General features: G+C 41.7%; 1 protein-coding gene across 21 annotated transcripts in view; it reads right to left on the minus strand.

The window, feature by feature from the left end:
* Nucleotides 1–15,205, minus strand: part of NCOR2 (nuclear receptor corepressor 2) — a 708,717-nt gene that overhangs the window by 96,403 nt on the left and 597,109 nt on the right. For 20 of the 21 annotated variants that reach the window (XM_089653704.1, XM_089653697.1, XM_089653690.1 and 17 more), the window contains 3 exons: nt 13,354–13,498; nt 11,696–12,173; nt 4,564–4,684 (listed from right to left, as the gene is read on the minus strand). In XM_089653704.1, coding sequence (XP_089509830.1) covers nt 4,564–4,684; nt 11,696–12,173; nt 13,354–13,498 — 744 coding nt within the window. The remainder of the gene's footprint in view (nt 1–4,563; nt 4,685–11,695; nt 12,174–13,353; nt 13,499–15,205) is intronic. The other variant, XM_089653691.1, reaches the window with a different exon arrangement.

Consider the following 15,205-nt stretch of genomic DNA (forward strand, 5'->3'; position numbering starts at 1 on the left):
CGCAATAGTGCATTAGGGTACAAATGTAAACACTCTACTTTTACTTGAATGCGCCCATCAGCATTGATTGCACAGATAGATTGCTGTGATCAAGCTTCTAATAACGAGCAAAGTCACAATGAAAGTGCTAGGAGCAGAGCTCAGTGACTCTACTCTGGTGACCATTGTTAATTCTTTGGCAAAGCAATGTTGAGCAAGTTCTGCCTTGTCATAGAAATCTGCCTCAGTGGAGGCAGAGCGAGAAGAACTGCTATTATATGGAATTCCTTGTAGGGATTAAAAGGACGATTAAGGCAAAAAAGCATTTATTGTTGGGATCCTTCCAGAGCCTGAAGCGGCTCTGGGACATCGGTCAACAGGGGGCTTTAGCCCACTGTCAGTAGATTCTGGATCACAGGAAAGCACAAGTACACTCCTGTGACCCACATGAGAAGTACTACCAAAAAAGCTTTGGCCATACTTCTGTTTTAAGTTGCAGAATATATACACAACTGTTTTTCAAATCTATATTTTCAGTAGAAAATAAGCTAAAAGTGCACACAAATACAATATAATTCTCTTTTTGTTTGCAAGATATTTAAATTTTAAACTGTGTGGAGTAAATAGTTACCAAATATGTCAAGCATGCACCTGTGATATAATGAAAAAATGGATTTGTGTACTTAACAAAAAATCCTTTTCTGGGAGTTTTTTTTAGGGGACACACGGTTAATTCTGATACAAGAGGGTTATACTGTTGCCTACAGGAGATAGGACACTAGCAAAACAAGATGTTAGCAAGATACAACACCTCACACTCCCCTTTCCACAAAAATAGAGTTTGATGAGAGTGGGAGGGGTTATATCTTGCTAACAGCTTGTTTTGCTAGTGTCTCCTTTCCTGTAGGCAGCAGTAAGACCCTCTTGTATCATAATTAATTATGTGTCTCCTAGGCAAGAAACATGGAAGTGCTGCTTTGCAACACAGATAAAGTACGTTCTTAAGAGCTTGAATGAGTAGCTGCCTAAATCACCTGGCAAGAGTGCAGCCAGAGACTGGTTGTCCCTATGGGGACCCTTTTGAAAAGGGTATCAGAACCTTGAAGGGAAACTGTAACTGAATAACTTGGAACAGCTCGCACATCCAGCAATGGTATGTAAAACCTGGGAAACAGAGACCTAATGACGAAAGGCACAGAAAGCACACACAGTCCTGGTGCAGTGAGGAATGGGGGAAACCCAATCCTTGAGACCAAAAGTCTGAACACTGGTCTGTCCGAGCCACCTAGAAATGGTGGAATTAGAAACAAGCTGAAGAAAATCTGCCTGCTAATGGGCTCACTGGGGATGTATATGGTGGAAAAGGATGGCACATGACGTTTTGTCCAAGGCAAGATTTTCTCTACCTCTTTTGAAGTAACAAGTCCAGAGCAGATGACCGAACATTAAGTCAACCCAATGCCAAAGAGACAAATTCCCCAAAACTCTGAGATATTGGTCAGAAGACCATATTTCACATATGACCAAGTCCCTTGGTCCCCAGAGTGGACAGAACTCTGCTCTCAAGATTTTCCAGAATACTCTAAGGAATAATTTATCTGACATCAGAGTAGGACCCTAAAGACACCAAGTCAAAGACTCCACTGTCCTTGGTGTCCTATGAATTGGTTTGACTAGAGACTGGACAAGTTTGTCCTATGATGACAGAATACCTCATCACAGGTTTCTGGAATGGCACTGGGCAAAGAGACCTGCCTCAAAGGAGGCTACCATCAGCCCTTCATGCAGAAGTGGACAGTCAGATGGCTCCTCGAGTGAAATACACAAACCTGGGACTGAAGTTTCTTATAAAGAAGAAACACCCTGGTTCAGTAAGTATTCAGGAGCAGCCCCAGAAATTTCAAGCGCAGAGTCAGGACCAGTGACGACTTCCGGAGGTTCTGAATCCATCTGAAGCTCTGTAACATTTGGATAGTAAGGACATATTGTCCTGCAGAGACCTCTCTGACTGCTCCATCAAGAGGAGATTATCTAACTTGGCCACTAGAAGAATACCGTGGGGTAAGGGTGTAAGAGGGACAACACTGGAGCCAGCACCTTGGTGGACATGGAAAGTGGAGAGGACAGGCTGAATGGAAGGCCAGCAAACTGGTAATTCAGAGGCTCCACTGCAAATTGCATAAAGTACTGATGTGCTGAAAAGATGGGTACATGTAAGTAGGTATCCTTTATGTCCACTGAGACCAGGATGTTCCCCTCATATAGAGAGGTGATAACGGATCTCGTTGATTCCATCAGGAATTTTTGGACATGAATGTAAGCATATGAGGCCTTGAGGTCGGAAACAAGATGATTGCCCCCTTTGGTTTCTGCAACAGTGAACAGGCAGGAGCAAAATGTTCCGCTGTAATGACTGGGACAAAGACACCTTCACCCAAGAGTACAGAAAATACTAGATTGGGAATTGACAAGGCGATAACGGGTTACAGGGAAATAAAATGTTAGAAAACAAGGAGGTGGTAGGGAACAAAATTCAAGCTTGCAACTCTGGGAAACCACCTCTTGCACTCACCACCTATGTCCATGAAGGCCAGCAGGCTCCCCCCCCCCCCCCCCAAGTTTGAAATGCCTTTTTTTTGTGTTATTGGAGTAGCGCATTACTTATAAACAAATCAAGTACAGATAGTACTCAATTTGTTTATATTCCTGACACAGGTGGCCCAAATCCAACAGCCAAAAACCCAGAAATGCTCAGATCAGAGTTCTTCTGTATCAACAATAAAGTGTTCACTGATCCTCCATCATGTGCCATAACTTAGATCCTGGCCTCCTTGATGTTAATACAGTGATTTCCTGACAAATTACCAGAGAGACAATGTTTTCTTCTTTGCCCATCGGTCCTCCCCCTCCAGCAGATATCAAGAGTAGGTATATAAAATGGTTGACATGCTGTTATAGGACACCTACTCTTCTTCATAAAATATTCCCCTTGGTTTCCCCTTTATATTGGCGATGCCAACACTGGTACCCTTCTTCACATCTTTTGGTCATGCCCTTATATATGTCCCTTTTGGGAAGATATTTCACGGCTGACCTATAAACTCATGGATATCTTTAGAAGCTCGTCTAGAGACATACCTATTACATATCTCTCTACTCCTGATACAGGAGATCCCTCCTGATTCACTTAATGCCACCAAGGTATGTATCCTGCAAAAATGGAGACGTACAGACCCAGTGGCAAGTGGTTAATGGATAGCAGTGGTAAATGAAATCAATGATATGGAATGCCTGATGGTGGTCCTGAAACGTAAAGATGAGCACTTTCATAAAAGGTGGTATTATTGGCACAATTTCCAATACACCCAAGACTACACCACACATCTTTCCACCCTTATCACACAGGCCTCACCTCAATAAGAGGAGCTACTCTTAGTTCTTTCTGTGGACTCCAGTCTCTCTCCCCCCCCCCCTCCTTTACTTTCCCAACCTCTTTTCTCTATTTTCTTCCTCTCAGTTTTGGGGTCATCCTGGACCCCTACACAATTTTTTGGAAAATTAGCCTTTTCATCTTAAGCAATGTTTCATTGGATCTTTACCTATGTACCGCCTCATATTCAGAAATAATCATTTTGACTTACTATGTTGTTTTGGCTAAGTTGTGATTTTTGTACATGTATTCCCACCTGAACGGCATTGCTATATGTTACTTTGTAGCATTGGAAATAGTATTTTTGTTAACCATACTTTAAGCTTTGCTGGAGAAAATGAAATGAAAGTTTAAAAAAAAAAAAAAGGAATTTGCTGACCTGCGTTTGATTTGCTTTTCAAACAAATCAAATGAGGAAAAACGCCCAGGTACCCAAACTCTTAAGCTACGTGGAGTACACAAAAACAATACAAAAAAAGTCCGTTAACGAGAACAAATTTGTAAAAGGTAGAAAACCACCTTAAATGAGTTCACCTTTAGGAGCATGCTAAATGTTACACTCATATTTATGATATAAAATGCTCCTCTGCATCAGCCTCCTGCTTCACAATTCCCCTTTCTGTGACAGCTGGCGGGGGATCTTCTCCTCTACCCACTATCGCATTTTGGAAACAGAGTGGCTGTGCAGGGCTTCACCTGCACAGCTGCATCATTCAACTACAGCAGAGGGATTTCTAGTATCAATGAACTGCAAGCCTCAGCACAGCATATTCATAGTTCATTCAAAGTGCCTGCAGCACAGGAACTGTCTTCAGAGAGCTTTAGGCAGTGTGTGCAGGAGCCTGACATTGCACCTATGATCCACTGATCACAGGTGCAATGCTCTGACAAAATTATAAATGCATTCTTTTCCAAACGTGCATTTATTTTTTTTTTTCACAAAGGTAAACTCAGCCTTTACAGTTGAGCTCCATAAATCTTAAAGAAACTAAATGCTTTCTCAAAAATAACAGCTTGATTTCTTCTTCTCAAAGCTGCACTGACTAAACCCCTCAATTAAACTGCAGCTACACACAAATGTCTATATTTGCTAGGAGTACCAAGAAGAGTAAACAAAGTCACGTGAGTGGAACCTTTCCCCTGCAGACACTTACTATGGATGGAATAGCAGCCGCTCTCTGCTTTAGTTGTTTCAGGTCCATTGGTTTCTGAAGCGAGGAGTTCACACGCATGTCATTGCCTGTGTTTAGCAAACTGGGCCGGGGAGACAGCAGCCTGTGTACACACAACAAAAAGGTCAGTCATTTTATTCACACGCAGGTTAATCACTACTTATTAAGGAGGTAACCATTTCTACACCATGGTCTCTTAGCAAATAACACAGGATGACAGCAGAACAGCATGTAAAAAGAACACAGCATATAACGGCTTGCTTATAGAACCTACACAGGATAAAATGTAAGCTATTGTTAAAATCTGCCTATATTTTGTTTGTTTAAGCACACTTTTCAGATTTTTTTTTTCTTTTAATAATTGGCAATTAATGCCGTTCTTTCTCTGCTGCACTTGGCTTGGAAAATCTGCAAGAGCTAAAAAAACTCTTCATAGCTTAATCACTACAGTAAAAATCAATCCCTAAGCAGATAGAACAAATAGCTTCTTGTGGTGTAAGCTACACAAGTAGCATGAGGTAGCAATCATTCACTCTCGATTAAAGGACTGTGTGATCATGAAAGAATAAAGTATACAGTGCTCAGCATAAATGAGTACTCCCCAACAGATTTGTCAGAAAATCTTTACTTTCCTTTCAGAATCAACATTTTCTACTACAAAATATTCCTGCAAATTCAGGCCATTGATTGCAAACAAGATTTGTTAATTTACACACACAAAAGTACTTTTTCCTAACAAATTCATACAAGACCATTTTGCAAAAATGAATACACCCCCAATGAAATTCTTAGAAGGAAAGCTAAATTTCACCCCCAGTTCATATCTATGCGGCCGTGCAGGCCGCGTTTTTCACGGGCATGAGAGCCCATTGCCCGTGACACGCAGGGAAGAAGTCCCTGCACTTCTTTGGAAAATGCAGCCCGCACGGTGAGGAGTACAAAGAAAAATGCCTACAATTAAATGGCAGTGGCAGTGTCCTTCTGTGGGTCTGTATGAGTGCTCCTGGTCTCCGGGAGCTGCATTTCATTTATGGTATCATGAATTCACAGATGTACTGCTCTATATTGAAACAGAAGATGCTACCAGCACTCTGTGCCCTTGGTCATACACTTTTCCAACATGACAATGATCCAAAACACATATCTAAGGCCTCTGCTGCATTTCTGAAAAAGAACAGGGTGAAAGTGATTCAATCTCAAGATCTGAACCCAATCGAACACATATGGGGAATTCTGAGGAGACAAGTTGAGCATCACTCTCCATCCAGCATCCAGGCTCTAAAAGAGGTTGTTCTTGAAGAATGGAAAAAGATAGATGTTGCAATATGTCGCCAACTTGGCTCATTCCGGGCCTAGACTTGGTGCTGTCCTTACAGATCATGGAGGGGGGGGGGGGTCATACAAAATACTAGATGTAGCAGTTTTTTTTCTGGGGTGTATTCATTTTTGCATCAACTAATTGGAGTAAAAGATGAGTAAAGATTTTGTAAGCTAAGATATTGTTAACGTTACATTCATGTAATGAGCTAAACAAATGTTCTATAAAACTCAGTTTTGTCAAAATTTTGGGAATTGTTGTGGTGTTCATTGAGATATTGATTAAAATCTTACTTGGTGTATTCGTTTATGCTGAGCTGTATGTCTCAGCAGAAAAAAAAAATATTCAGTATATTTCTGCAGTTGTCTCTTTTATAAAAGCTGCGAGTACAAAAACATCCATGCTGATCCTGCTAGAGATCCAGTGAGCCCTTGAATTCCTGTTTGAGCTGAAGCACTGCTATTGATACAATGAATTCAGGAGCAGTGTTGTCATCCTGCTTCAGTTCTGCTCTACTGGACTACAAAACCCCTCTTCCTTATATCATTTGAGGTGGGGAGGTGTACTGTAATATTTCTATTACATACTTCTATCATAGTTTACAAAGGAAGTTATTTGTGCCATCTGTTTAGTGTATGATCACTACTTTTAGTGAGATGCTGGTTTTACTGAGCAACTAATAATTGCCTCGTGTAGATCTTAGCGTTTAGCTGATCATGAGCAGGCAATTTTTTGGGATTTAGATAAAAGCTGTTGGGTTCATTTGAAATCGGGTTCATTTGAAATCAATTTCTTGTTGCAACTCCTCCTTGCTGAAGATTTATTTTGCTCAAAAATGTGACTTTTAGCCCTTTCCTCTCTTCTGAATTTCTCAAATATGTCCAACAATGTTTGAATTTGTCATAATAGCGAAAATTAGCTAGTGTATTATAAGCTTACACCTCAGTTTTTAATAGTAGCGATGCCTAAAGCCCAACTTTTAGTTGAATGATGACCAGTGTCACATAACCCAAAAGACTGAGAACTCAATAATGACTGCAGGACATCTTGGGGTAGATTTACTAAAATTGGTGCACTCACAAAGATGCGAGGCAGGCTGTTAATATGTAGATTAGCTGATCTCCTAAGCCAGAAAAACTTAGTTGTAGCACATAAATATGATTGATAGTGACATGGGAAAACTGTATATAAAAATAATACTGAAAGTACCCCAGTACATTTTCCAGCTAGCCAGAAACAAACCCAAACTATATAAGTAACTCAGCTTAGATGCAATAAACTAATTAGTGGAGTTATTCTTCAACCACTAGCCTACAGGGCACTTATACCCCCTTCCTGCCCAGGCCAATTTCCAGCTCTCAGCACTGTCGCACTTTGAATGACAATTGCGCGGTCAAACAACACTGTACCCATATGAAAGGTTTATCATTTTTTTGTGACAAATAGAGCTTTATTTTGGTGGTATTTAATCACCTCTGGGTTTTTTATTTTTTCTTAAACAAGCCAAAAACCACTGAAAATTTTGAAAAAAAAATGTTTTTTCTTAGTTTTTGTTATAAAATGTTGTAAATAAGTGATTTTTCTCCTTCACTAATGTGCGCTAATGAGGCTGCACTGATGGGCACTGATAGGCTGCACTGATGGACACTGATAGGTGGCACTGATGAGGAGGCACTGGTAGGTGGCACTGATGGGCATTGACAGGCATCACTGATGGGCACTGAAAGGCAGCACTGATAGGCAGCACTGACTGGCACTAATAGACGGCACTGATTGGCACTTATAGGCAGCACTGACAGGCACTGTTAGGCAGCACTTACAGGCACTGATAGGCGGCACTGATGCACACTGATAGGTGGCACTGACTGGCACTGATAGGTGGCACTGATTGGCAGCACTGATAGGTGGCACTGATTGGCAGCACTGATAGGTGGCACTGATTGGCATTGATAGGTGGGACTGATTGGCATTGATAGGTGGGACTGACTGGCACTGATGGGTGACACTGAAAGGCAGCTCAGATGGGCACTGATATGTGGCATTGATGTGCACTGGTAGGCACTGATATGTGGCATTGATGTGGCACTGATGGGCACTGGCACGAGGCACTGATGAGCACTGACATAAGGCACTGATGGACACTGACAGGTGGCACTGCTGGGGCTACACTGGTCATCAGGGCACACAGTGCACATGTCCCCTCCGTGGAAAGCCGATTACCGGCTCTCCTCTCCTCTCGAGCTGTCAGCGTGACAGCTCGAGAGGAGAGAAATGCAGATAAACGGCATTTCCCTGTTTACATGTGATCAGCTGTGATTGGACACAGCTGATCACATGACCGAGCCGAAATCTTCGGCTCTTTCCGTGATTGGTGATCCGCTGTGTCCGAGGGACACAGCACACTGCCGATCGCCGTGCTGTGCGCTCCCTGAGCTGCGCATGCACAGTGAGAATGGGAGGACGTCATATGACGTCCTCCCAGAACGAGAGAACCACCTTGCGCCTGTCATATTACTACATGGCGGGCGGGAGGTGGTTAAAGTTCATCTCTAGCCAAGTCTATTTTTTAGTTTAGTTGTGGATTGAGTGAGGAAGAGTAAGTGCCTTTGTCATATTTTCAGTACTGTATCCCCATTGGGAAGATTATTGGGGAATAATCAAAAATAATCAAAACAAGTGGGGAAAGGCAAAACTTTTGTTAACTGTATTGATGCCTGTGCCTTCCTAAACTGGTGACTCCCATTAATTTCTTGCCCTGATATTGAATAGACAGGAAAAGAGGGGAAGTCTCCCCTATGGGAGCAGTTTTGGCTGCAGTTGGGCTTTCAAAACCAGCCATACCTAATTACTATATATTGGAAAGTACAAGGAAACCATCCCGGATGTAAAAACACATTACATTTTGTTCAATTGTAATACAATTATTATAAAAGAATGTTCTGTAACACTAAGGGCATACAACCTGTATCATTAATGTAGCAGATCATGCTGTCAGGTAACACATGACCTTGACTAATTTATGGCTATTGCATTAGTTTTCTGTGACAAATGGGTGTTTTTGGCAATTAAGAAAACTGCCCTATTTATAAAGGTGGTTGCATTAGCAGAAGAAAATTCTACACATACTTCTTTTACATTAGGAATTTGCAACTTGCTTCCCTTTAAGGATGAAAGTGTTGTACTTCACAGTATTTTTGGAGGGTGTTTTGGTTTCTTTTGCCATTTATATTTTTTTTTAGCCAAAGACTAATAGAGCATAAAATAATTATTTGCATTGCTCCAACTACTACTTTACAATAACCTCTTGTTATTTTTGGTACTTGTGATGGAAGCGATTACAAGCAAACACCTGGAGGGGCTATTGGTTCCCTTCGGCACAACTCACCAAAATTTGAGTAGATAAAAAAAAAAAGGGGGAGCTACTTGAGCCACCAATCACTAAGGAGTCTGACGAAAAATTTCTATGTAATAGAAGAATTTCAAGCTGAGAAGACTTCACAAACAAGCCCAGAACATCATTCCTCGATACAATGTTTGTCTCTATTGTCAGCTAAACATTTATTAAGCCTTTAAGTAGTGTGTCTGGAAATCATCTTTTCCTATCGGCAACCAGCAAACACTTAAAATATGGCTGTCTACAAATATAGATCCTTCAAACAAAGGTGAATTGTACGGAACATAAGGCAGCAGTCATTACTGGGAAAAAGTCTTTCCAGTAGACACTTAACTGAAGAGCCCTTTTCGAGGAAGCAATTCACTTCAGGCATACAGACGGTGCAGGTGAAATGTTGTTCTCATGAGGTCAGCTAATTGGGCTGCTTCACAGAAAACAAAAAGTGCTGTAATCCAAAGAGAGGCTGCAGCACACAGGTGCACCTCTCTGCCATCAAAATAACATCCGAATTAGAATAGAGAATAGCTTCTGGTAAGAGCTGGCCTGACACAGCCTCCATCAAGCTTGATGCCTGTACAAGTCTCACCTACTACTATTTACTATTCCGAAGTTGAACTTTTGTATCATGTGAAGGACATGCAACGACTGCACATGCAAGTCAGATGCTGACTGAGATTTCTTATATTCCACAAAAGCAAGGATTAGTACGAATATTGACTGCCCTCCATTAACAGATTGGGTCTAATATGACCTGGCAGATTGCTGACCTATGCAAGGGTTAACCTCATTATAATGGTTAAAATACAGAGACAGGGAGAAGTACTGGCAGAAGTATTTGAGAAATGCAAACTACAGCAATAAAACATTTACTATTCATTTTGTGCAAAATGGGCATATACAACAATAATACTAGTACCAAGGTTATGGAAGAGACTGCAAGACAAACCTTTCACAAGAGCAGGCTTTTCCTTCATTTAAATTAACAGGGCACCTTAAACGTTATGCTCTGCTATCAAGGAAAGCTTTTCTGAGAAAAACAAAGTTTGTCATCGCTGACATCTCTTTTCAAAAATGCTAGTTGTCTGGCTGTTGTGATGATTTTCATGTTACAAAAACCTTTGATTGTTTGATCTAGAACAAGCATGCAGGTAAGTACTTCTGGCTTGGGATCCACAGCTTTCTGGCGGGATAACGCAGGTGGGTTTGGACACCTCTGAGCTCATCCTTAACTGGAGCAAGTATGCAAATTACAAACATTTGCATACTTGTTCCAATTAGGGATGAGCCCAGAGGTGTTCAAACCCACCTGAACTATCCCGCAAGGAAGCTGTGGATCCTAATCTTAATAGAGAAGTAGAGCCAAAGCCCCTGTGGCTGTACTTCTCCTGTGGATCACAGGAGTGCAGCTTGTTCTGTACTCCTGTGATCCGTTTTCAGCTGTCAGCGGGCTAAAGTATGCTCTTGGTTGATATCACTCAACTGGTCCAGGATGGGGAAAAATCCCAACTCTAAAATCAGGATCCATCCAGACGTTTGGACCGGTACCTGGCTCAGCCTTTCAGCGATCCACTAAGAGCTTGGGCCAGCCGCTACCTCCTCCACAGACAAGCGCTCCAGTGAGTGCTGGGGGGGTGGCAGAGCAGACAGTGGTGACTGACAGTCATCACTCTCTGCACAGAATGGCAGGGAGAACTGAGCAATCAGCTGTGTCTGCTTGCTCAGTTCTCACCCTCACAGCTGGGGGGGACAGATGCAGCATCGGATCAATGCTGCATCCACCTAGGTAAGTATAATTTTAAAAAATAAAAAAACTATTCCCATACTTCTCTCGTAGGCAGCGGAGCCATTGCCTACTTGGTGGGGAATGCCTTCATCACTTATGATCGGCTGTCTGCGGTGACAACTTCCTGGCAGGATAGCTCAAGCGGGTTCTGTAGCGTGTCGGAACATGCCAGAGCTCAACTCTGTTCCTGATCTGTTACTCAGGAACTGTTAAAGCAACAATGTCAGCATAAAAGCCAGGAATATGTTTCTCTTATTACATGCTTACTTTAGATACCAAGACAAATGTAATTTTGCATAGAGTGTTTAATCACACTAATAAAGGCAGATGGCCAAACAGAGATGACTAGTGGCTGGGCAGTGCAGAAAGACTTGATGTTGAATGCTCAGTCTAAAAGATTCTGTATAGATTTACTGGCCTCCCTGATGTATTTCTGATGACAAAGCAATATCAACAGCTATGAATGCATGTACTATACTTGTCAAGCAAGTTGCCAAACCCTCAGCTTCTAGTTCTCTGCAACCACACAAGAGGTTAACATTAACACGAACACAAGTCACATAGTAGCAGAACATTTTCACTGTTACAGATCTCTGGAATTGCTATTGTTCTCCTTTACCTGTTTTTGTCAGAAGAATCCTGTTCTTCAGCTTCATCTGCACTGCAGGTGGCGCTAGAGTCACTGTCTGTATTTGTCTTTCCGCCATGTTTGCTGTGCTTCTTTTCTACTTTTTGTAGTGCTTCTGTTGCTTCCTTTGGTGACTCTTCTGGATTCTCATCCACACCCTCTTTGCAGTCCTCCAGTTCTTCCTGTTTGATTTCACTAGTTCCTAGTTGCTCATAGATTTTGCCCTCACACTCCTCCTCTTTTTTCACTGTACTGAACTCTGGCTCTTCTTTGGTCTCCTCCCCATTACTAGTCCTTTCAGCAAGTTCCTGAGATTGTGGAGAAGCAGAGTTACCAGAATTTACCGGCACCTCACTGTCCCCTTCTACCACAGGCTCTATTGTTGGCTTGGCCTCATTGTCTTTGCTCTCTTTGGCTTCTTGTCTTGGTGAAGGAACACTCTCTGTGTCCGAACTGTTGTTAACTGCTGCTATTGATAGAAAAACAAACATGAATGTACATAGTAATCCTCATCAAACTTCAAATCATTTGGGAATATGACCATCAAATTAATTTATACCTGCAGTTTATGCTACAAATCTAACACCTATGTCATATAAATCTGATTTTATATTAAATAAATCAGGTCATCCCAATGTATGTTTAAGTATGTTTCCTTGTGACCACCAAGCTGGCCATTTATTATGTGGTGAACACTAGTGGGGAAATCACTGGGCCAAAAAGAACCACTCCACCCCAGGTAGGTACAAAGGGAAACAGCTAGGGAGGCAGGTAATCAAGATTTGTTTCCCACTGCTCACTGTCTGCTCACCCTTGTTGAGTGACAGACCCAACTGAAGAACAGAAATGTTTAGGAGGTGTAGCATAGAAAGTGATGACACTGGTCCTGTCCAGTCACAGCTGGTGTGAATAGGTTAACAATGTAATGGTGTGATAGGAACACAAAATGCTGACACAGTAAGCTTTCGGTTTCCAGGGAGTCCCCAATGTGTCTAACATTTAGAAGTACAACTTTCATTACCCTAGTAGACTCTTCTTTCTTCCAATCAATTGACCCTAAAGTACTGTATATCCAAACCCAAAAATGTAAAATATTGCAGCTTACCAGTCCGTACACATAAAGCCACATTAGTTCTCCTTTTTCACCTTCATTTTCATCTAGTAAACCAGCCAGTAACGCACTTACTGTCCAAAGATGACAACACTCACGCTCTGTACTATATGTATGGATGGACAATGCTGTCACCCTAAGCTGCTTTCCTGATTTGGACTTCAAACACCTATCCTTCTCTTCATCTGCATAATATATTGGGAGGAAAAGAAGTGGTGAGAGCTGATATCACTTAGATTTTAATTTTGTATATAGGAAGTTACAAGCACACTGAATTAATATCAGAATCAACAGATACTGTATTTTTCTGCACTTGCAGAAAATGTACTTAGTTTACAAAAAGAAAACTAATGAAGCCATCACATCTAAGGGCTGCTAAGCTGCGATTTCTAAAATTTATGTTGTTTGTTTTGTTCTGAGTTTAGACTTTCAATGTAACAAAAAACGATCAAAAATACTTTTAAAATGAAAAAAAAAAAAATTGATTATCTGGACGTTTTTAGGCCACACGAAAAGTTTAAAAAACTGAAAATCTTACTATCTCCCTCCTCTGCCATTTCTTCTTCATTGCCGCTAATCCCAGATGCTTCCATTTCTTCATCTTCAACAGCCGGTGCATAGGGGACCTCCTCTTCCATTTGTGCAGCTTTCTTCTTCTTGCGCCTGTTGTTGCGCTCCTTCTCCTGTAAAGAACATACCCATTATAAAGAATGAAAACAACGGACAAGCTGAAAGGAGCAGCAGAGGAAAATGGCAATCAAAACTGCAGGTGTCACAGAAGACGACTTCCAATAAGTACTTTGCTATAGCCAGAAAGGAAAAAAAATAAAATACATATGAATGAATATATACATATGAATGAATATATATATGACAAAGCTACCTCAGTGAGTGGATAACACACCTATACAGTTCATAGACCATCGTGAACTGAACGAATGCAATACATATTACAACACATTATAAAAACCGTTGTAAAATTTTAGCCAGCAAACATTATAAAAGTCTCCCCTTTCTGTACATTTTACAGATTTACAGCAAGTCAAAGTATAAATGATGTTTAAATGAAGTACTATCGCTTCCAGAAGATGTTAGAGCTCTAAGTGTTTGAAAAAAAAAAAACACATTATCAATGTTGGTGCTGATAGGACATTGAGGAGTGTGGTAGTCCCAGCCGTAAGCTTGCCAAATTTGTCATTAGACTGTTACAGAAACTCACTCTTCTAAAGGTTTGCAAGGCAAAGCTTTAAAATATCTATACATATGCTGACTGGCCAATATAAACAATCATGAAAATGATGTCTATGGAGGGCCACATTTTCTTAAAGGGCCACTGTCATATTAATGAAGGCTGCCAATGCTAGTGCTCTGACTGTCATGCTGACGCTTTGACTACAATGCTGTTGCTGACACGGAAAAAGAATAGAAATAAGAAGTTCCGATCAGAGCTTTTTCTTTTTTTTTTAGATAATAGGTGTAAGAACTCCACCATGAGCCCCCCCCCCCCCCCCCGACACAAACCCACCAAATGGAATCAAATAGTAGGTGTGGCAAAATTTCACTAAGAGTGGAAGGGTCTTAAATGACCATTAAATACCATGAGTGCATTACATCCAGAGTGCAAGTTCAGGGTTGCATTACACACAGAGTGCAGAGTTCATAATTGCTCTACGTACAGAGCACAGAGTTCAGGGGTCACACAGAGTGCAAAACTCATGGGTGCGCTACACACAGAATGCAGATTTCAATGGTACACTACATACAAAGTGCAGAGTTCAGGGGTGCACTATGCACAGAGTGCAGAGTTTAAGGGCACACTACATACAGAGTGCAGAGTTCAGGAGTGCGTTATGCACAGAGTGCAGAGTTTAAGGGCACACCACATACAGAGTGCAGAGTTCAGGAGTGCGTTATGCACAGAGTGCAGAGTTTAAGGGCACACCACATACAGAGTGCAGAGTTCAGGAGTGCGTTATGCACAGAGTGCAGAGTTTAAGGGCACACCACATACAGAGTGCAGAGTTCAGGAGTGCGTTATGCAGAGAGTGCAGAGTTTAAGGGCACACCACATACAGAGTGCAGAGTTCAGGAGTGCGTTATGCACAGAGTGCAGAGTTTAAGGGCACACCACATACAGAGTGCAGAGTTCAGGAGTGCGTTATGCACAGAGTGCAGAGTTTAAGGGCACACCACATACAGAGTGCAGAGTTCAGGAGTGCGTTATGCACAGAGTGCAGAGTTTAAGGGCACACCACATACAAAGTGCAGAGTTCAGGGGTGCACTATGCAGAGTGCAGAGTTTAAGGGCACACCACATACAGAGTGCAGAGTTCAGGGGTGCACTATGCAGAGTGCAGAGTTTAAGGGCACACCACATACAAAGTGCAGAG

This window comes from Staurois parvus, unplaced genomic scaffold (genome assembly GCF_062004578.1).
Source record: "Staurois parvus isolate SC_StPar_1 unplaced genomic scaffold, SC_StPar_1.0 ptg000719l, whole genome shotgun sequence".
In the NCBI taxonomy this organism is placed as follows: domain Eukaryota; kingdom Metazoa; phylum Chordata; class Amphibia; order Anura; family Ranidae; genus Staurois; species Staurois parvus.